The following is a 24,335-nucleotide window of genomic DNA, read 5'->3' on the forward strand; positions in this document are numbered from 1 at the left end:
TTTAGATGTTGTACTGGCTGGTTTTGTGTGTCAACTTGACTCAGGCTGGAGTTATACAGAGAAAGGAGCTTCAGGTGGGGAAGTGCCTCCATGAGATCCAACTGTGGGGCATTTTCTCAATTAGTGATCAAGGAGGGAGGGCCCCTTGTGGGTGGTGCCATCCCTGGGCTAGTAGTCTTGAGTTCTATAAGAGAGCAGGCTGAGCAAGCCAGGGGAAGCAAACCAGTAAGAAACATCCCTCCATGGCCTCTGCATCAGCTCCTGCTTCCTGACCTGCCTGAGTTCCAGTCCTGACTTACTTTGGTGATGAACAGCAATGTGGAAGTGTAAGCTGAATAAACCCTTTCCTCCCCAACTTGCATTTTGGTCTTGATGTTTGTGCAGGAATAGAAACCCTGACTAAGACAGATGTGTAAAAGCAGCAAGCATTCTTCTTTTTTTCTTTTCTTTTTTTTTTTTTTTTTTTTTTTTTTTTTTTTTTTTTTTTTGGTTTTTCCGAGACAGGGTTTCTCTGTGTAGCCCTGGCTGCCCTGGAACTCACTCTGTAGACCAGGCTGGCCTCGAACTCAGAAATCCACCTGCCTCTGCCTCCCAAGTGCTGGGATTAAAGGCGTGCGCCACCACCGCCTGGCTTAGCAGCAAGCATTCTTAAGCCCTGAGCCATCTCTCCAGACCCCAATGTTTTATGATTAAAAAGAAACATTATGTTTCCTATTCAACAGAGAAAAAAACTAGTGTAAATGTTATAAATTGAACTCTCATAACACTATTATCCAGAAATGTTTACTATCTATAATTTTATTAATGTTAGCCTTTTAGTTCTCATATATGCTACTACAAAGTTAAAATTATATTGTATATTTAGCTGCATACTCTAGGGTTTGAGGGTTTTTTTTTTTTCACTTAACATTATCACCCATGAAGTCTGAGGGAAACGTCCCAGATCCTCCGCCTTCAGGAACTCTTTCACTCAGTGCAACAGGTCACCTGACCAGAAACCAATTATATTGAAAAACAATTGTTAAAACACAGAATTATTTGGGGCTATAACAAATGTGCTAAAAAAAAAAATATCTAGCACCAGTCTTCATAATTACTGTACCAGGAGCAGCAGAAAACACAGATAGAAACTATGATGCAATAGAAACATGGTGGTGCACGCCTGTAATCCCAGCACTTGGGAGGCTGAGGCAGGCGGATTTCTGAGTTCGAGGCCAGCCTGGTCTACAGAGTGAGTTCCAGGACAGCCAGGACCACATAGAGAAACCCTGTCTCGAAAAAAACAAAACAAAACAAAAAGATAAAGAAAAAGAAACATGGCTGCATGTTCACCTGACCAACAGCCATAGTTTAAGTTATCGCATTCCATATCCTCTCAGCAAAAATACTAGGATAAAGTTGTGCATTGCAAAATAAAAGGCAGAGTGGGAACTTGATGGTGGGGGTCTTCAATGCCGCCACTGTGAGCGCTGAATCCTGTAAGAGGAAGACTCGCCTGTTGCTTTTCTTCTGAAAGTGAATTTTGTTTGTTTCCATTTCAGAAAAGTCAAAGAAGAGGAGCTGAGAATGGAAGAAGAAAAGCAAAGGATGATGGAACTTGCGGCTAAGAAATCAAAAGGCAGGCGCGGCACAGACTAACTGCTTAGCTCATCCCTTAGCCTTGCCTCTTACTGCTGCTTCCGGGCGGGTTCTCAAGACATCTCCTGGTTTGCCCAGGGTGCAGGCGTAAGCCTGTGTCCCGAAAGCACCATTTTTTCCCCAAAATGTTCTAATTTCTGTATCAAATTATATGCTCACTGGGTTAGCGGATCCACAGGACAAACATTCCTAATCAGAGAGGGCGGTCCTGACCACCTGCGCGACCTCTAAGATGCCTTCACTATAGACTTGCCTCTGTCGCGCATCACACACGGCTGCGGTAATGGCTGGTATCAGAAGGACCCCGACAGATCTTGCCAAACTCTGGCAATACCCATAGTCTTCACACTTAAAACGTCCACCTCTTTTATGAAAGGATGTTCTCTTTAAGATCGAGGTTCTCAAACTGGGAGTCTATGAATCAGGGTCGAGGACTGTGGAGGTCAACTGGATTTTCACTAACCTTTAACTAAGGCTTGGTGTCTCTTTGCCTACGAACCCAGGCAACGAGCCATGCCACGGTGGTGTTAGCTGCCTCTCGACTCGCCATCAATACGAATGCAGCCATGTTTCTTTCTTTTTTTTTTTTTTTTTTTTTTTTTCTCGGTTTTTCGAGACAGGGTTTCTCTATGTGGTCCTGGCTGTCCTGGAACTCACTCTGTAGACCAGGCTGGCCTCGAACTCAGAAATCCGCCTGCCTCAGCCTCCCAAGTGCTGGGATTACAGGCGTGCGCCACCATGTTTCTATTGCGTCATAGTTTCTGTGTTTACTGCTGCTCCTAGTACAGTAATCATGAAGACTGGTACTAGGTAATTTTTTTAAAGCACATTTGCTATAGCTCCAAATAGTTCTGTGTTTTAACCATTGTTTTTCAATATAATTGGTTTCTGGTTCCCACCATGGAAATAAGTGTTCAGATATTGCAGCCCTGGTCAACAGCTTCGCCAAATCAGGAGACAGTAAACCAGAACCACTCAGCTGAGAAATCGCTAAATTCCTCATTCAAGGAAACTGCCAGGGTAGCAAGTGATGGTATGGACAGATTTATGATTAATCAATAGGTAACTAGCATAACACATGATCAGTAGTCAAATTACCAATAGTTGAAGGCTCTTAAAATGTCTTTTGACTCATTCCCAACCTTTGTGGGACCCAGATGTCCAAAGGGGGTCTTAGAAAAAGAGGGTGTGAACTCTATAACTTTATAGCATTATATTTATGTAATTTTACAAATATTTTATAATGCACCTAATATAGATAAATATAACATAAATGTTTGTACATAAGTTGAATGCATATGATCTTTTTTGTTGTTTTGGAGGTTTTTGTTGTTGTTGTTGTTTTGTTTTTTGAGACAAGGTTTCTCTATGTAGCTATCTATCTCTATGACTATCCTAGAACTCACTCTGTAGACCAGGCTGCCCTTGAACTCAGAGATCTGCCTGTCTCTGACCCTGCCTCCCAAGTGCTGAGAGTAAAGACATGAGCTATCACCACCCTTCTGCATATGATCATTTTTAATAAGCGATATATTATTGAAAAAAAACGTTCAAGTTCCTTCATAGATCACATCCCTTCCTCACACTCTGTAGTGAGAGTCTATGAAACCTGTCTCATGCTTGCGTGAAGGTTTCCAAAAAACCTTCAGCCTGACACAAACATGACACAAACATACCCACTGTCCTGCCTCAGACCTTGGTTTTAGATCAACCCCAAGTGCCAGAGCATCCCCATCAGAACACGACTCTGAGAAGAAAGGCAGTGGGGAAAGAAACACAATGAGAACTCAGACACCATTGTGTCCGCTTCATAAATGTACGAGAGAGAATGGGAAATGGGTGCTCTCGTACCCTTCCCTCTCCCTCTGAAGAAGGTCCACCTGAAGTTTGCAATTATACTTCCTGAATGTACAATTAACACATAGTTAATATGCTATAGTATTACTACAATGAGCTATAATAGACCCATTATTACCTCTATGCTAACTATGCATCTATATGTGGATATATATACACAGACATATATATATATGTGTGTATATATGTATGTGTGTGTATATATAAATATAAATATAAATATATATATATGTATATATATATATATATATATATACATATATATATATATATAGTACTGCCCAATAGAAGTATGTAAGCTACATCAGTAACTTCTAATTGGGCTATTTCTTGCCTCTTGTTGTTAAAGCATTTGGGACTACTATAAACATTTCTCCTTTTAAGGGAATCCCTCCTCTGGTTCTCCAAGAGCACTCTGATAGAATGAATGACTGTCCTTTTCCACTACTCCATATTATTAGATACAATACGGTAGTCACTCATCTATGTTCACCCCTAAACCACATGCAGGAGGAATACCAATCTTAGGTTTATTTTCTGCTCCGTACTTCACACTACCCAACAATTGTTGGCTTTAAGCAAATAATAACTTATTTCTTGTCATTCTTTGGAGATGTTGAAGATGAAGCGGATGAGGAGGATGATGTTCAAGATTCTGAAATCCACGAGTCTGAGGCAGCTGAAATACAGGAGTACACCAGAGGGTCATCATTGCCTGAAGCACCAGAGGGAGAACATGAACCTGAAGCGGGTAAGACTTGACTGATGGGTGCATGTGTGTGTGTGTGTGTGTGTGTGTGTGTGTGTGCGTGTGCGTGTGCGTGTGCGTGTGCATGTGCATGTGTGTCTGTGTGTGTCTGTGTGAGAGAGAGCTTGTGTGCACATGTGTGGGCATGTGTGTGTGTATGTGTGTGTGTGTGCGTATGTGTCTGTGTGTGTGCATGTGCATGTGCATGTGTGTCTGTGTGTGTCTGTGTGAGAGAGAGCTTGCGTGCACATGTGTGGGCATGTGTGTGTGTGTGTGTGTGTGTGTGTGTGTGTGTGTATGATGGAAGCTGTCTAGGAATACAAAGGGAAGACCCTAGAGAGTATGCAGTCCTGGGACAAGCATATGGTCTGTAGGACATTTTATCCAAAAAGCAAGACTCTATGTCATGTGGTCCCATTTTACACGCAAATCCAAGAGCATCTAAACTCATACAGAGTCACCAGAGTTCCTGACATAAGCAGTTCTTATTTTGCATTCATACATGCTCAGCTTTTTATTTCACTTTTTTATAAAAATGTCTCAGCTGGGTGTGGTGGCCCAAGCCTTTAATCCCAGAACTGGAGCGGCAGAGACAGAGACAGCTGATTTCTGTAGGTTTCAGTCTGACCTGCTCTCCATACTGAATTTCAGGACAACCAGGACTACATAGAATGAACTTTCCTCAAAGAGGAGGGGGGAGGATGAGGGAGGGAGGGAGGGAGGGAGGGAGGGAGGGACGGAGGGAGGGAGAGAGAGAGAGAGAGAGAGAGAGAGAGGAGGGTGGGAGGGAGGGAAGAAAAGAAAGGAAAGGAAAGGAAAGGAAAGGAAAGGAGGGAGAGAGAGAGAGGAGGGAGGGAGGAAAAGAAAGAAAAGGAAAGGAAAAAATAAGTTTTAATTAGCATAGAGTAAGTGTACGTAATTGGGGGTATACTAAGATAATTTCGTGTATTATATAATGAATAATAATCAAATTTTTAATCTTTTAAATAAATTGTCATCTTTAGCATGAGTGGTTAGCTAACAGGAATGTTGTATGAAACAAGAAGGGTATGTTGAAGTTCCCTGGTGATGTATTATGTGGCTTTGAATACTCACACTTGCTTACACACACACACACACACACACACACACACACACACACACACGTGTGCATGTGCAGGCTCTGGCTCGTAGAGTCTGGTCTGTGAACAAAACTCAAAAGTCCTGGGAACAACCAAACCTTCTGCTGGCTAAAGATTGCTCCAGATAATTTAGCTCTGGCCATTCAGTTTTGTCTGCAATTGCTGTAGTTGTCTCCATAATCAGTCCTGCAGAAGGTTCAGCTCTTTTTAGAACTTCCGATGCCCACTCTGCTCCCTGAATAGACATCTCCCCAGCGAAAGGTGTTCTGTTGCTCAGCTTTGCTTCAGATGTCTTTGTTCACACTCTCACACACACTCACACACACTCACACACACATGCACACATTCACACACACTCACACACAAACTCTCACACACACTCACATACTCCCACACACACTCACACACACACATACTCACACACACATGCACACATTCACATACACACACAAACTCTCACACACACTCGCATACTCACACACACACTCACACACACATACTCACACACACATGCACACATTCACACACACACACACAAACTCTCACACACACTCGCATACTCTCACACACACACATGCACACATTCACACACTCACACACACTCACATACACACGTACACATTCACACAGACTCATACAAACACATACATGCACACACTCACACACACAAACACACACATGCACACATTCACAACCACTCACACACAAACACACCCACACAAGCTCTCACACACTCACACACACATGTACACACTCACACGCACATACTCTTAAACACACACCCATACACACACACATCCATGTATCTTCTTTCCCTCCAGCTGTTGTGCATCTGGCTGGCTGCTTTGGGCAGATGTGGTGTCTTTCTGCCCATGTTCTCAACAGTGCAGCAATGTCTTAGTTTTTAGTCACTGTTCCATTGCTCTGGGGAGACACCATGGCCAAGGCAACGTTTAGATAGTTTAACCTCAAGTATGTGCCATAAACCTCAAACTGCTATTTTTGTTTTGGGGTGAAGGTTCAGTTTCAAAGCACAGGATATAGGTTAACTTTAGGAATTTTCAAGAATTTTTATCTAATTTTTTGGATGACATTTTTTTTCAATAATTTATTATTTTTTATTCACTTTACATCCTGATCACAGCCCCCTCCCTCCTTTCCTCCAGCTCCCACCCTTACATCTTTTGGGTACATGCCCAGAAGTGGTATAGCTGGGTCTTGAGGTAGAACTATTCCCAGTTTTCTGAGAAAACGCTAAATTGATTTCCAAAGTGGTTGCACAAGTCTGCACTCCCACCAGCAATGGAGGAGTGCTCCCCTTGCTCCACATCCTCCCCAGCATGAGCTGTCACTTGAGTTTTTTGATCTTAGCCACACTAATGGGTGTACGACAGAATCTCAGGGTCACTTTGGTTTACATTTCCCTGATAAGTACTTCTTTACCATTCAAGATTCCTCTATTGAAAATTCTCTCTTTTGCTCTGTACCCCCATTTTTTAATCAGGTTATTTGGTTTGTTGGTCTCTACCTTCTTGAGTTCTTTATATATTTTGGATATGAGCCCTCTGTGAGATGTAGGATTAGGGAAGATCTTTTCCCATTCTGTAGGCTGCCATTTTGTCCTATTGACCATGTTCTTTGCCTTACAGGAGGTTTTCAGTCTCAAGAGGTCCCATTTATCAGTTGTTGACCTTAGTGCCTGAGCTGTTGGTGTTCTGTTCAGGAAGTGGTCTCCTGTACCAACGTGTCCAGGGATATTTTGGATGATATTTTATCTGCTGTATATTAAGATACTGTTGCTACCTCACTGCAGAACCATGGCAGACTTGCAGTTCTTGGGGACTAAATCGCCCTCTGATTTGAGAGATGTCTTCCTGTTCAACTCACAGCCCTATCCAAACTGGGGAGGGAGGGAAGAGAAGGAATGTTGTCTTCCCCAGTCCCTCCCACCTTCCCCTGAAGTCTTTTGTCCTTTAAAGCAAGCCCCTTTCACTACCATAAGGACCACTACAGGCATCTGTCCCTGGCCTGGTGGTGAGCTCTGACACCTTCTTCACACCCTGACTTAATTTTTTTTTTCATCCTATGGCTTTTCTGGTGGGTCTTCAGGATGTTTGTAATCTTATAACTATTTAAGGCCTACTTCCTAAATTTTAAGAACTTAATAAAAAAAGTTTGATTGAAGGTGCTGGAACTGGAAAGATGGCTCAGCGATTAAGAGCATTCACTGCTCTGGCAAGAAGACCTAGATTTGGTTCCCAGCACCCACAAAGCAGCTCATAAGTATCTGTAACTCCAATTCCAGGGGATTCAACCGTCTCTTTTAGCCTCCACAGGCACTGCTTGTGTATGGTTCATATATAACTATGCAGGCAAAATACCAAGATGCATGAATTTTTAAAAATTTTATTCATACTTATCATAAGTATCATATACTTATATAATATATGTGACTATAGACTCTCTTCCCTCCTTTCCTCCCAGTATCCCACTAGTATCCTTTCCTCCTCTCTCCTCCAGATCTTCTCCCACAAAAAAAAAAAAAAGCAGGCCTATCAGGGACGTCGACTGTACACAGTGCAAGATACAATAAGACAAGTCACAAACGTTGACATCAAAGCTGAGCTAGACAACCCGGCAGGGAAGAAAGGGTCCCAAGAGCAGGCAAAATCCTCTGAGACACCCCTACTCCTCCTGTTAAGAGTTCCCCCCAAACACCAAGCAAACCACCATAAGATGTACATAGAGGAGTTACCTGCAGATCATGCAGGCTCTGTGATTGTCACTTCAGTCTCTGTGAGCCCTCCTGAGCCCTGCTTAGTTGATTCTGGGGATCATGTGACCTCTCCTTGCTCTCACCAATCCTTCCTCACCTTCCCTTCCCTGAGTTCTAACTAATATTTGTCTGTGGTCTCTTCATCTGCTCCCATCAGCCGCCGGACACAGCCTCTTTGTTGACAACCGGACTAGGTACTGATCTATGAGTATAGCAGAGCATCAGTAAGAAATCATTTCATTGACTTATTTTGTTGATTGATCAATTGATTGATTGATTGATTGTCAATTGTGTTTGGTACTACCTAGGTCTAGGTCCCTGGGCTATCCAGCCTCTGTCTTTTGGTCATCCAGGCAGTGTTAGGCATGGGCTGGCTCCCTGTCATAGTGTGGGCCTCAAATTAGATCAGTCATCAGTTGGCCACTCATACAAGTTCTGTGCCACCATTGCCCCAGCACATTTGGCAGGCAAGACAAATTGTATGTCAAAGATGTTGTGCCCGGGTTGGTGTCCCCAGTACCACCATTGGAGGCCTTGCCTGGTTGTAGAGATGGATGGTTCAGGCCTCTTTATCCTCCACTGCTAGGAGTCTTCACTAAGCTCACCCAACTCCAGCGTCTCCCCCCATACTCTCCCTTCATCACGCCTTCACCCAACCTGATCCCTGTTCCTATTACCACCTTCCCCCCAGTCCAGCCACAAATCCATTCCTATTTCTCCTTCCCGGGGAGATCTGTGCATCTGCCTTAGAGTCCTCCTTGTTTCTTAGCCATAATTATCATTTATGTAACAGCTTATACGTGAGTACATCCCATGTTTGTCTTTCTGGGTCTGGGTTACCTCACACAGGATGATTTTTTTTTCTATTTCCACCTATATGCAAATTTAATGATGTCACTCTCTAACTGCTTAGTAATACTCCACGTATATGCACATGTCTTAGTCAGTGTTCTATTGCTGTGAAGAGACACGATGACCATGACAACTCTTAAAAAGAAAACACTTAACCGGGGCTGCCTCACAGGTTCAGAGAGGTTCAGCCCATTATCATCATGGCGGGAAACATAGCAGAATGCAGGCAGACATGGTGCTGCAGAAGGAGCTAAGAGTTCTACATCTGGGTCTTCAGCAGCATGAGGAGACTGCGTGCCACACTGGGTATGACTTGAGCATAGGAGACCTCAAACCCACCCCCCTACAGTGACACACTTCCTCAAACAAGCTCACACCCACTCCAACAAGGCCACCAGCCCTCTACTAGGGCCAGTCCCACTGAGTCAAGTATTCAAACACATGAGTCTCTGGAGTCCGTTCCAGTTCACACCACCACAGCATGTTAATGAAAACTCCCTGAGGATTCTTATAATTTCTACAATTAAGAATGATTGCCATGGGAGGAATAACCCCCTGAAAAAAAAAACTTAAAAACAAATTATCTCTTAGATGCCAGAAATTGGTCATTATTGAGCCTGATCACGAAAATATGAGCTGTAGGGTGATTTGGCACCACGGTGTTGTGCGGCTTCCCTGAGAACTAATGCACTGGAGGGACCACTGCAGTGCTAGAAATTGTATATTTAAGGCCGTGGCCAGGGCTCCGGAGAAGGCTCAGTGGGTTAAAGCCCCTGCCATGCTTTCGAGTACCTGGGGTTTGAATCTCGGGACCCACGTGAAGTCAGAGGCATACAGTCTGTGCCTAGGCTCTTTGGGAAGCGGGGAGAAGGGGGGGCAGCCTGGGAAACTTGTCGGCCAGCCAGCCTGCTACAGGCAACCGTGAAGAGCAGACACTGTCCCCAGACAAGATAAAGAAGGACTGAGACCCAGTGTCCTCTAACTTCCATATGTACACTGCATAGCTGCATGGGATGACCACACACACACACACACACAGACAATGACCATAACTTATATTATTATTGCTAAACTGTTACAAAAGAATTCCAACATTCAGCCAATTTCAACTATGTGCTAACCATACATAGAATTGTAGGACTCACAAAAATAAAAGAAATAACTTGGCTTCTGCCTACAAAGGGCCAGTAACATTTTGTCGGAAACCAGCTCTGGCTCGACAGGTCAACTGCGGTGGGGCGTGGCGTCAGCGACCCGATCCCTTGCATAATCTCCAAAAGCGTTCCTTTCCACACGTCTAAGCTTCTCTTCACCCAGCTCCACTCAAAGCCATCTTAACTTTGTTAGCGATCTACATCTACACATTCTTTCTAAGGGTGGTGGCTGAATCATTCTCTGCTCCAGCAACTGTGCTTTGAAAAGAATCAATCACTGTTGTTGTTGTTGGGGCGGGTGACTGCCCAGAGAGGGGCTGGAAACCCCGTAGTAGAGTTTTCACAAGCTCACTCACTCACTCACTCACTCACTCGCTAGCTCTAGATTAGAAGGGACCCGAGGGCAACAAGCAGAGCAAAGCGCCCTAACAGCATGGCGTCTCGGGACCTGCAGTCTGGAGGGGGATTGGAGAAAGTAGGCGGGGGGGGGGGGGGGGGGGGAGGGGGGTGTGCGGGGGGGGGGGGGTCGTGTGTCTGCTCTCAGAGGCACACACATCAGTGGGGTGGGCGCGATAACCAGTGAGCCACATTCCTTGAGTTCTAAAACTGTTTTGCTGTTCCTCTTGTAATATTTTGTTCCCCCAACAGTACTTGATTCACATTCTGGCAGACCTCCTTTTGGTTTTTCCTAACCACGACGTTTTGGTTTTGTTCCGCCTAACCGATCTGGTTCGGCTTCGTCCCGAAGAGAGTTGAATCTTTGCACATTTAAGGCCTCCACGCGGTTCATAGAAAAAGCACTCATTTATAGTCCTCGTCCAGATCTCATTTTGGGAGGAAGTCAGCCTCTCCACGTAGTCCTCAAGTTAGGAAGGGCAGGGCTGGAGTTTCTGCAGCTGAGGTGACAGGGTAGGTGGGGCTGGTGATTCCACTGGGCTTGCTCCCGGGTTCCGGTTCCTCTGTCTTCGTCTGGCCCAGAAGGGTCTTCAGTGGTCACTTCAGATTCCCTCTTCAGGATCGTGCAGTACTTTTTAGTTAGAGAGCTCGATTCCAGAGCACGGTAATCTTCTCGCCGGACAGTTCTTCCGGGTTTCTCCGTCGTCTCTGAAACGCATAGTCCTTTGCCCCACTATTTCTTGTTCTCACTCTCTTTAAAGCTCCTAGCTGTGCTCTCCCATGTGACGCTCTCCCACTGCACTCTGCTGTGTGTGTGCTGGTGCAGGGGACTGACCCCAGGATACCATGCACTCCGGGCAAACTCTCCACTCCACCGGCTTCCTTCACAGTCTTTCCTTGCACTGTTTTCTTACTTAGTTTTCTTGTACCTCTGCCTCTCTTTCAGACCAGCCTATCTTTAGGCCTCACACCTCCTACCTCCTCTTCCCGTGAGCACCTTAAGCATATGTAGCATAACATTTACAAAGGGCTTACAGAAGAGATTACGTGGAGCAGTTAAGTCATCATCTGTGTCTGTGAGTTAGTACTTCCCTTCATTGTAGCATCTCTTTGAGGGGTTTATAAAAACCCTGCCGAGTACCAACAAGAAGACCCACCCCTCATACACACAGTCCACTCAAACTCACTTCCTTGTTTCCTGCATGCTTAGCTACAGACTTCAGATATGTATATATGTGTACATATAGTGTGTATTTTATATGTTCATATGCAGCATCTAGACCGGGTTTTAATATTTGTAAATACTGGTTTCATGTGGCCTTTTTAGATCATGGTTGAGCCTTGTGTACCCTTAATGGCTCCAGTCTCTGATTAAGGCAGGTTAGAGTTACTTGTGTATCTATGTATTCTCTGTGTGTATGCTCTGTGTGTATCCTATGTGTGTATCCTATGTGTATCTAAGTGTATCCTCTGTGTGTATCACCTGTGTGTATCCTGTGTGTATCCTTTGTGTGTATCCTCTGTGTGTATCCTCTGTGTGTATCCTGTGTGTATCCTCTGTGTGTATCCTCTGTGTGTATCCTGTGTGTATCCTCTGTGTGTATCCTCTGTGTGTATCCTGTGTGTATCCTCTGTGTGTATCCTCTGTGTGTATCCTCTGTGTGTATCCTCTGTGTGTATCCTCTGTGTGTATCCTGTGTATATCCTCCGTGTGTATCCTCCGTGTGTATGCTCCATGTGTATCCTCCGTGTGTATCCTCCGTGTGTATCCTCTGTGTGTATCCTGTGTGTATCCTCTGTGTGTATCCTCTGTGTGTATCCTCTGTGTGTATCCTGTGTGTATCCTCTATGTGTATCCTCTGTGTGTATCCTCTGTGTGTATCCTCCGTGTGTATCCTCCGTGTGTATGCTCCATGTGTATCCTCCGTGTGTATCCTCCATGTGTATGCTCCGTGCGTATCCTCTGTGTGTATCCTCTGTGTGTATCCTCTGTGTGTATCCTGTGTGTCTCCTCTGTGTGTATCCTCTGTGTGTATCCTGTGTATATCCTCCATGTGTATCCTCCGTGTGTATGCTCCATGTGTATCCTCCATGTGTATCCTCCGTGTGTATGCTCCATGTGTATGCTCTGTGTGTCTCCTCTGTGTGTATCCTCCGTGTGTATGCTCCATGTGTATGCTCCGTGTGTATGCTCCATGTGTATGCTCCATGTGTATGCTCCGTGTGTATGCTCCATGTGTATGCTCCATGTGTATGCTCCGTGTGTATGCTCCGTGTGTATGCTCCGTGTGTATGCTCCATGTGTATGCTCCGTGTGTATGCTCCGTGTGTATGCTCTGTGTGTATGCTCCGTGTGTATGCTCCATGTGTATGCTCCATGTGTATGCTCCGTGTGTATGCTCCGTGTGTATGCTCCGTGTGTATGCTCTGTGTGTATGCTCCGTGTGTATGCTCCATGTGTATGCTCCATGTGTATCCTCTATGCTCTTCTTTTGGTCATGATTTATAATGCTTTAACTGGGCAATTTACAATTAGACATGTCACCCACAGAACTCCTCCTCTTGTCCCTTTTCTACTTTCTGCTCTGATAAAGCTAAAAAACAATAGATCCTGTTGAAGGAGAACTCAAGTATTCACTCAGAAGATAGCATTCCGATATGATTATGTACATATTTATGTAAGATTTAGGTTCATATGCAAGTATGGCCTTAGTCTCTGAAGCAGACTTGGGGACTATGGGGCGAGAAGATGTGTAAGTAAGTCTGCCTTGTCTAAAGCTGAGTAGGCTGGATCTGTGTGAAGGGCGTCTTGTATCGTGTAAAAAACAGACTTCACAAGTTGTCACTTGGATGGTGAAACAGCCAGACTCTCTTTAGCTTCTTCACAGCAACTCGTGCCAGACTTTCCCCCACATTGTGCTCTTGGTGCACTCTCAGGGGTGGTTTAATGATAAAAGGATTGTCAGGCACTGCAGATCTGATGCCACCGTAATGTGATTCTAAAAATATTTAACAGTTACCAACCAGGATGGTATGTGCCATGTGTCTACTGTTATTCTAATCAATGTATTGCTGGGGTGGGTGCATATATGTGTGGTGTGTACGTGTGATATGTGTGGGAAGGATGCACCTGTACTTGTGCACACACATATGGAAGGCAAAGGGGCACATCAGGTGACTTCCTCTGTCACTGCCTTCCTGTTGCCTCGAGTCGGCCTCGGTTGCTGAACCGGAAGCTCACCATTTTGTCTGGATTGCTGCTCCATGAGCTCTTGGGCCCCGGCCCCACCCCTACCCCTCCATGCTAGGACGAGGAGCACACAGCCACGCCCAGGCTTGCACATGGGTGCTGGGGACTCAAACCCCGGTCCTCACGCTCGCCCAGCAAACATTCTTTCCCACGGAGACCGTATATATACATCGAGACTTTCTTTTTGTATATTTTAAGTATTCATTTTCTGCCTTAGGCTCTACTTTATGTCATCCTTTATTAAAAATCTATGTTTCCAATTAGACATATCATCTATAATGTGAAGTAAGTTTTGAAAAAAATGTTTGTGCCAAACTTTGATACGGAATATCACTTTAGAATTCAAGGCTCCAGGGGACGCGGCAGCAGAAGGGGAACCCAAAGAGGTCCTGATACCGGAAGACCTTCTGAAAGGTTAGACCTGGGCGTAACAGTTCCTCGACACGCACCTGCTTTCCCAACAGACCAGAAACCTTAATTTGGGTCACAGTCTCTGTTTATGTTTTTTATGCGATGTGCCAGTCAGTATGAATTATGTTTATTTATGTCAACCCATTAAAAGTATAACTATTCCGTTTACAACACTGTTTCAACTATTTCATCTGATTCTACTTTACACTTTGCATCCATAGTTAACATTTCTGTATGAAATTCACTCCTCAGCCACATGAGTTTAGTTCTACCAATAGCTAATTAACCATCTAATAGCATAGGCGATATAATTAAAATCTGGATTTGTAATTATAGACATATATATTATACTAATGTTCAGAATACTAGCTTTCCTTCATTGAATGTTTTGAAAAACAAAACATGATCAAGTATAGACCCTTTTGATAGTCTGACTAGAGAGACTCTTCTCAAATCATTTTTTTTTCTTTTAACCTCTGTTTGAAAGCCATGCTGCCGGAGTTCCCAGAAGATGGCTACCCCAACGTTCCTGAAATGGAGCCATTGAAGGAACAACTGAGCAGTTACATTGTCTTTTGGAAGCAAATGGAGCAGATTATTTCTGACAGTTTAGTTCCAATATTAACACTGGATGTTTCCAACAAAACGCCCCAGGACCTCCTCCATCGCGTAGTGGATGCAATGGAAAGTAAGCTGACTTCATAGATCACGGTAACAAGAGGGCACTGGCCCCGACGCACAACATCTTAGAACTTCAGGCCTGCTCTAAAGGCCTCTTCAGTGAAAATTCAGTACATCTTGGGATAAGACACAAAAAGTCTCAGCCTGTTGTAACTAGTGCGTAGTCCAGCCAAGCAGAGAAGCCATGGGCACGCTGACGCTGATCCCACTGACTGACTGTCACACAGAGAGCGTACAGAGGCCTCTGTCACAGAACCGAGAGATAATGACCATGATTAACTTTCCTACCCCAACTGTTACAACTAATAACTTTTTATTATTTTACCAGTACTTTTAAAACACTTTTTCTTCTACCACACAAACAGGGTCTTTTAAATATAGCGCCTGGGAGTTGAATGCTGAAGATTATGAGGAAGAAGCAGAGGACTACCAGGCCGAAACAGAAGTGGACGAGGAGCAGGAGGAAGAGGAAGAGGAGGAGGAGGAGGTATGGCTGCGTTGAGGTACCCCACATTCACACTGTTCAGTCTCACGAGAAATCGTTGAGAAACACGTGTGCAGAGCGGTAATTATCACTTTGGGACGCCCCATCAGGTAAACAAATAGGGAACCTCTTTAACTCTTCTCTCTCGAAATATTTTGGTTTTGGTTTTGTGTTTGTAGTTTTCAAGCACTGAGATTGAGTCTAGGCTCATGGTTTGGGGTTTTTTTTTTTAAGATTTATTTATTATTATTATTATGTAAGCACACTGTAGCTGTCTTCAGACACTCCAGAAGAGGCTGTCAGATCTCATTATAGATGGTTGTGAGCCACCATGTGGTTGCTTGGATTTGAACCCAGGACCTTTGGAAGAGCAGTCGGTGTTCTTAACCGCTGAGCCATCTCTCCAGCCCCGACCTAGGTTCTCATGTATGCTGGGCAAGTGTTCAGCTGCTGAGCTGGACCCACACTCCATCGCGATAAATTTCCTCCTTTGCCTCAGTTTACCATAACTGTTTAAAATGCCAGGGCTATTTAATGTGGAAAAAAAAAGAATGCCAAGGAAAACATAAAAGGGGAATCGTTTTCCTTTTTTTTTTACAGAAAAAAAAATGTGATTATTAATATTATAAATATTTTATAAATATAAGCAGGTATGGGCAAGACGGCATTGGCGCACCTAGGAGGCTGGATGGTCATGCACGATGCTCAGCAGGGTCAACCCACATTCAGACGCCAGTCTGTATCACTGGCACCAGAATTTATAATACACATTATCATTTGGCAATATCCAGATTAGGCATATATAAACAATAAAGCCAGGAACTGCTCTTTCAATATGAGTTTTTACAAATACAAATATAATTTGCTCAGTTGAACAAGTTAAATAAACAGGCCCTTGCGATTAACTTATTATTGCCTAATTTAAATACAAAGATGTAGGAATGAGTGGACACACAGAAGCAAGACTGCTTTTTGTCAGCAGCTTACAGTGCGTTCTCACTAAGGAGCTGGTGTGGGCAGGGCCGACGGATGCTCCTAGCCAGCGTCTCTTCATCTAAAGTTCTCTGCGGGGTTCTTGCCTATCATTCTGTGCTCCCTCTGGTCTGCAATGGAGTCGCCCTCCGGTGCATCTGCAGGCAATTCCTGAGCCATCCGTAATACTGAAAACCTGAGTTTGTATATCTGGTCATCTTTAATACTCCAGCATAAAAAAATCTCACCAGTCACAAAGGCCAGGGTAAGGGGCCAGTAAGGACCTGGCTCAGAGACGGGGCACAACTAGATATAAAAATAAGTGTGCTTTGCTCTGCTGCCACAACGGCAACAGCCAAAAGCACTAAACGGCCTCCAGACAGCTCAGCTATGTCTAAGAACGAACTCAAAGTATCCCTGGTGTTACAACAGCAACCTTGGCATCCACTCCAGGACCGCCAAATCTGCTTTTTTAAAACAAATATGGTTCACAGTGAAAAGGGAAAAAAGAATCACCAACTCGAACTGTAGAACTGACAAGCACATCAGCGCTGGCCGGCGAGGACACTGAAAAGGCTGTTGTTATTACAGCGCCCTGTAAATTCAAAGCCGGAAGCAGATGGTGTGACAACGCACACCATGCTAGCCGAAAATGGGAAGTGACGCCAGGAGAAAATGGGAAGTGAAATGGGCGTTGGCTGGAATAATGATCACCTAAGACCCTGCAGAAGAAAGAACTGGAAGTATCTAACCCCAAGCAAAAGAGGAGAGTCAAGAAAAACAATGAGAGGAAGAGGAGTGGCCCGAGGGGAGCTTCAACAGCCTGGGCTATGTATGCTCAGAACACTTGGGAACTCTCAGAGGTCTATTTATTATTATTATTATTATTATTATTATTATTATTATTACATATTCTTTATTTACATTTCAAATGTTGTCCCCTTTCCTGGTTCCCCCCCCCCCCAAATCCACTAACCTATTCCCCCTCCCCCTGCTCACCAATCCACCCACTCCTGCTTCCCTGTCCTGGCATTCCCCTACACTGGGGCATCTAGCCTTCTCAGGACCAAGGGCCTCTCCTCCCTTTGATGTCAACAAGGCCATCCTCTGCTACATATGCAGCTGGAGCCATGGCTCCCTCCATGTGTACTCTTTGGCTGGTGATTTAGTCCCTGGGAGCTCTGGGGTAGTTCACATTGTTGTTCCTCCTATGGGGCTGCAAACCCCCTTCAGCTGATTGGGTCTTTTCTCTAGCTCCTCCATTGGGGACCCTGTGCTCAGTCCAATGGCTGGCTCTGTAATTTGTCATGTACGGGCATGTGTTTGTCATGCTCTGGCAGAGCCTCTCAGGAGACAGCTGTATCAGGCTTCTGTCAGCAAGCACTTGTTGGCATCCACAATAGTGTCTGGGTTTAGTATATGTGATGGATCCCCCACCCTGGAAATCAGTTTGGCAGTTCCTCAGAAAATTGGACATAGTATTACCAGAGGACCCTGCTATATCACTCCTGGGCATATACCCAGAGGATTCTCCAACATGTACCTAGGACACACGTTCACAGCAGCCTTATTTCTAATAGCCAGAAGCTGGAAAGATCCCAGATGTCCCTCAATGGAGGAATGGATACAGAAAATGTGGTACATTTACACAATGGAATACTACTCAGCAATTAAAAACAATGAATTCATGAAATTCTTAGGCAAATGGATGGAACTTGAAAATATCATCTTGAGTGAGGTAACCCAATCACAAAAGAACACACATGGTATGTACTCACTGATAAGTGGATATTAGCTCAGAAGCTCAGAATACCCAAGATATAATTCACAGACCACGTGAAGCTCAAGAACAAGGAAGACCAAAGTGTGGATGCTCTGGTCCTTCTTAGAAGGGGAACAAAATACCCACGGGAGGAGATACAGAGACAAAGTGTGGATCAGAGACTGAAGGAAAGATCACTCAGAGGTCTTAATTAGTGTGTTATTGCTGTGAAGAGACACCGTTACCAAGGCAACTCTTATGAAGACACGTGACAAAACCAGCGCCAAGTATGTCATATTCATACTGCACATAGCTTCTTAGAAGAGGCAGGAGAAGAAGCCATGCCACCACATTCACAAGAACAGTAATGGCGTTGATGGCCTGTTTCTCACTGAAACCCTGTGCAAGCCAAAAGGGGGCGGAGCTACAGCTTGCTAGTGCTGAGGAGGAAGAAGCAGACTTAGAGTTGTATACCTAGTAACACTTTCTCTTTAAAACTGAAGGCAAAGGGATTAAACCACCAGCCAAAGAGTACATGGGGTGGGGGGAGGGGCGGGAACCCATGGTTCCAGCTGATATGTAGCAGAGGATGGCCTTATCCCCCATCACTGGGAGGGGAGCCCCTTGGTCCTGTGGAGGCCGGATGACCCAGGGTAGGGGAATGCTAGGGCACTGAGGCAGGAGTGGGTGGGCAGGTGGGGGAGCACCCTCACAGAGGCAGGGGGAGGGGACAAGGGATAGAGGGTTTGTGGAGGGGAAACTGGGAAGGAGGATAACATTTGAAATGTGAATAAATAAAAATAAGCAATAAAAAAATGAAAAAAAAAACTGAAGGCAGATGAAAGTTTTTCAGACATACAGAAGCTTAAAGGAAAATCTCGGGCTGGAGTGATGGCTAAGTGGTTAAGAGCTTTTCCAGAAGTCCTGAGTTCAATTCCCAGAGACGACATGGTGGCTCAATGTCCTTCCTGTTCTGGTGTGTCTGAAGGCAGCAAGAAAATCTCGTAAATGTTGCCAAATGTTTATGGAAGAAGTAAAGCTGGCTCTACATGAAGAGAAACTGAAGGGCAGGAAAATTTTCCAACTCATCATATGAGATTTCTGCCTCTCTGTTAAAACCTACCAAAGGAAAGAGACTAGTTGACCTCTCCGAACTTTGATCTAGAACCTCTTAAGAAAAGTTTAACAACATTTTAAAAAATGTATCAAAACAATAATACATCATCATATCCAAGCAGAGTTTGTTCCAGAAAGTCTTGCTTTAACATTTGCACAAGACACAGTGTAACTCATCATGCTGTTGGGTTGGAGATAAGTAGTTATCGTCATTGATATATTGAAGCTGCATTAGGCAAAACCCATAGTCTATTACTGATTATAGAAAACAGAAGGTGTATGCTTACAAACAGCTTCAGAAGACAGTTAGTGCAAAGGGGCACCTGGACCCCAGCTGAGGCGCTATCTACCTACAGCCGACATCTGTTGGCTGCTAAGGGAAGGAGAGCAGTTTTCTTTAAGGACGTGGTTCCTGGTAGGTTGCCCGGACTCCAGGGGGTGGACTGGCACTCACATACCCAGGGGCAATGCTAATTGGAATCAGTGGGTCATTACAAAAAAAAAAAAAAAAGACATCAAGTTAAGAGTGGGATTGGTCCAGTGTGAGGGGAAGAATTCAGATCCTAGATGATTGAAATACATTGTATGCACATATGATATTCTCAAAGTCTAAATTTAAAATATTATCTAAAAAAAAAAAACCAAAGGGAACTTTCATCTTGATAAAAGATATCTACTTTAAAAAAAATAACCTGTAAGTGATAGCCAGGACACCTTGAAAAGCTCAATACTCCCCCCCCCACCACCACCACCACCAAATAAAAAATGTTCCCTCTCCACTCCTGATAGCTGGCCCCACCCCTCACCTAGGCACAGAGCTGGACCTGGTGGCTGGGTGCACCATGTGAGCCAGCCCCAAGGACATGAGCAGGAGAGCTGGCCCTGCCCCTTGCAGGGTGAGCTAGCTGAGGCAGTGCCAGAGAGCTCACCTTGGTGGTGTGGGTGCAGGGAAGATGGCAGCTGACCAGCTCAGCTAACTCCCAGGCCCAGATCCAGGGCTTTAAACTAACAGCTACCCCCATCTGTGATCTGCTGGAAGGCATGCAAGGGCCAGCCCTGTACACCCAAAACTGCAGAGCCTCTATGACTCGGGGTAGCCACAGGATATCAGAGATGAGTCCCAGTAAAGATCCAGTATAGATAGTATAACAGATGCCAGAGGCCTCAAACCAGACCAGTGATTCATTGCAAGTAAATGTGTGGATGAAAGGGTATACTGCCAAGATTTTTTTTTAAATTCGATCTTATTTTACTTTCTTTTGGGAGGTTGCAAGGGTGGAGGGCAGATATGAAGGGTCCGGGAGATGAGTGGGATTGGGGTGCATGCTGTGAAATTCACAGAGAATCAATACAAAGTGAAAGAAGAAATTAAAAAGAATGTCCCCTCTTGCCTCTGTAGTCCCTCTTGGTCTGATTTGTTGGTTTTGATCTGTCACCTTGTTGGATATAAATCCATAGATATGACCCTGAAACCCAACAGTGAAACCACCATCCATCAGATCACAAAGTGCTTTGGGCTTGTCGGGAACCCTGCTCTTTACCTGAACGCCCACCACGCACCAGGCAGCCCTGCTCTCCAGTAGATGGCTGAGAATGAGTGACCTACTGCTCCAGCAACTTAAAATGGGACCTAAAATTATGTGAAGCAACAGTTGCTCACTCTCATGCCGTGTTAGCCAGGGACCAGACCATGCTCAACCTGATGAGTCTCAGTTTTGCAGCTGTACAGAAAAGTGTACAACTCCCCCTTTTGTGGACACAAGCAATGCCACGGAATAATTTGCAAAGTAGTATTCTATTTCTAATGTCAAAACTGCTGCATCAGCGCTTAAATACATGTCTAGCTTTTATGTCTACAGAGCTATTTGCCCAACAGAATCTGAAGGGGCGCACATAGGAACTGGTTAGAGTGTGTACCCACTGGTGGGAGGAAAACGGAATAGAATTTTCACTATCAAACAATATTTCTAGGGTGAAGAAAAAATTAAAGAAAGGAGGAGACACTTGGGAGATACCAAACACTTCTGCCCGGTGGTTCTCAAAGAAAACTTTGTTCTGCAACCGGGCAACACAGAGGAAGCTGTTAAATACCGAGAAAAGATATACTACTTCTCAAGCTCAGAGGCGAAGGAGAAGTTTTTGGAACACCCCGAGGACTACGTGTCTCAGAACGAACCATTAAAGGTGAAAACACTATTCCCTAGAGATTGCTCCCGTGCTCTCCCATCAGTCGGTGTTACAGTGAAGTCTCTGATCTGACTAAAAGCCAACAACAAACAAACAAAAACATAGCATAAAACATAAGCTTAAAAATAAGCATCTCTTTGCATGTAATCTGGCATAAAAATAATGATCAGTTTTGACTTCTGTAGTTGTTGTAGTAAATATTTAATCTCAGTTGGGCATCTCTGTCCTACCTTTGATCATCCAGTTCCCAGGTAAAAGACACAAAACATACATTTGTTATAAGCCTTTCAAACACTAGAGCTGGGCAGATAGATATCTACCTTCTAAGCTATTAGTATATTTATAGTACTTTTCTACCAATAGCCCCGATTCCTAACTTGCCGTATTCCCTCTGGACTGCTCTTAACTCCAGTTGGCCGGCCCTCAGGGCCATGTGGTCATGATTCTCCTGCCCTGGGGTGTCTTCTCTCTCTATCTTCTTCTCTCCTTTCTCATGGTCCTGCCTCAGACCCCAGCCCCAGGAACTGAAACCCTGCCCACCTCTCTTCTACCCAGCTATAGGCCGTAGGCATCTTTATTGACCAAGGATAACTTGGGGGGCAAGGTTACATAGCATCACTTGGTGTGTGTACTTGGAGATCCTCTTATCCCTGAAGCAACCAGGGCCAGTATTCAACATTACAATACATAGCAACAGACCAAACCTCCACACACAGTGACGCCTATGTCCGGCCAACACTCACCCTGTGTCTCTTTTACCTGATATTCTGCATCACAAATAGGGGCTAGTGAGGTGTTGTTTCCTTCCTGCACCATGTGGGATACACCGAGGTCTACACACAGGAAACTACCCCGTAAGCCACATCACCCTTTTAAATGTCTCCTCCCCTCCTATGAAACATAAACCACTTTGGGCTTGCAAGGAGCACAGTTGTCCTTGGTCAGCTGTCTGAACACCGTCTGGGTGTCTATCAGGTAGAGAGATCCACATTTCCTCATATTATTGTCACCATCCAGCACCCTTGCTTTCCATTGTTTTTCTCCAATGATGAATCAGTTGACTTAAGTCTATCAGAGTCCAGAGCTTGAGCTGGGATGCTCATGAGGGTGACCAAGGACGGTGTGACATTCATGACGGTGACACTCACGAGGGTGAACAAGGACAGTGTGACACTCATGAGGCTGACCAAGGACAGTGTGACACTCATGAGGGTGACCAAGGACAGTGACAGACACAAGGGTGACCAAGGATGGTGACACTCATGAGGGTGACCAAGGACGGTGTGACACTCATGAGGGCGACCAAGGACAGTGACACTCACGAGGATGACCAAGGATGGTGTGACACTCATGAGGGTGACCAAGGATGGTGTGACACTCATGAGGGTGACCAAGGACAGTGACACTCACGAGGATGACCAAGGATGGTGTGACACTCATGAGGGTGACCAAGGATGGTGTGACACTCATGAGGGTGACCAAGGACGGTGTGATACTCATGAGGGTGACCAAGGACAGTGACAGACACAAGGGTGACCAAGGACGGTGACACTTATGAGGGTGACCAAGGACGGTGTGACACTCATGAGGGCGACCAAGGACAGTGACACTCACGAGGATGACCAAGGATGGTGTGACACTCATGAGGGTGACCAAGGATGGTGTGACACTCATGAGGGTGACCAAGGACAGTGACACTCATGAGGGTGACCAAGGATGGTGTGACACTCATGAGGGTGACCAAGGATGATGTGACACTCATGAGGGTGACCAAGGATGGTGTGATACTCATGAGGGTGACCAAGGACAGTGACACTCACGAGGATGACCAAGGATGGTGTGACACTCATGAGGGTGACCAAGGACAGTGACAGACACGAGGGTGACCAAGGACGGTGTGACACTCATGAGGGTGACCAAGGATGGTGTGACACTCATGAGGATGACCAAGGACAGTGACACTCATGAGGGTGACCAAGGATGGTGTGACACTCATGAGGGTGACCAAAGATGATGTGACACTCATGAGGGTGACCAAGGACGGTGTGATACTCATGAGGGTGACCAAGGACAGTGACACTCACAAGGATGACCAAGGATGGTGTGACACTCATGAGGGTGACCAAGGACAGTGACAGACACGAGGGTGACCAAGGACGGTGTGACACTCATGAGGGTGACCAAGGACGGTGTGACACTCATGAGGCTGACCAAGGACAGTGACAGACACGAGGGTGACCAAGGACGGTGACACTCATGAAGCTGACCAAGGATGGTGTGACACTCATGAGGGTGACCAAGGACAGTGTGACACTCATGAGGGCGACCAAGGACAGGGTGACACTTATGAGGGTGACCAAGGACAGGGTGACACTCATGGGGGCAACCAAAGACAGGGTGACACTCATGAGGGCGATCAATGAACTCCCAGCAGGCAACCCAGATGCTAACACAGAATATAAAGGAGCGAGCCAAGGCAGAATGGATGTTGATTTAGATCTCCCTGTTTTGTGGGACTCTCCTTCCTATCTGATGGCTTCAATGTGCCTGGCAGTTTGGGTCACATAGGTTTCTAGACTGTATATCATTTTTCCTTCTGAATATTAAGGGTGACCCTTTCTTATATGTTTGCATCTAGTATTGCTAGGCTGAGAATCATTCTTTTGTAGATACCCTGTCTCCTTTTTTTTTTCCTAATAATCTGGAAACAATTTCTTCTCTTTGTTCTTGGTGTCCATAAATTTGCCCGAACCCTGAGTCTTTCCTATTTGTTGTATTTTGTACACATTGCATACTTAGCATGAAGGTCTCCAGAATCTTGGAACTTCATAGTGTTTTCTACGTGTTGTGTTGTGTTGTGTTGTAGTTGTTGTTGTTACTATTCTTTGAGACAAGGTGGCCTTTGAATTTTCTATGTAGCCAAAGATAGC

At 45.0% G+C, this 24,335-nt stretch overlaps 1 protein-coding gene across 1 annotated transcript in view; it reads left to right on the plus strand.

The window, feature by feature from the left end:
- Positions 1 to 24,335, plus strand: part of Ak9 (adenylate kinase 9) — a 136,048-nt gene that overhangs the window by 62,694 nt on the left and 49,019 nt on the right. The window contains exons 18-23 of the mRNA XM_052164535.1: positions 1,542 to 1,618; positions 4,109 to 4,246; positions 14,132 to 14,206; positions 14,691 to 14,891; positions 15,250 to 15,371; positions 21,190 to 21,402. Coding sequence (XP_052020495.1) covers positions 1,542 to 1,618; positions 4,109 to 4,246; positions 14,132 to 14,206; positions 14,691 to 14,891; positions 15,250 to 15,371; positions 21,190 to 21,402 — 826 coding nt within the window. The remainder of the gene's footprint in view (positions 1 to 1,541; positions 1,619 to 4,108; positions 4,247 to 14,131; positions 14,207 to 14,690; positions 14,892 to 15,249; positions 15,372 to 21,189; positions 21,403 to 24,335) is intronic.

This window comes from Apodemus sylvaticus, chromosome 19, assembly GCF_947179515.1.
Source record: "Apodemus sylvaticus chromosome 19, mApoSyl1.1, whole genome shotgun sequence".
Lineage (NCBI taxonomy): Eukaryota > Metazoa > Chordata > Mammalia > Rodentia > Muridae > Apodemus > Apodemus sylvaticus.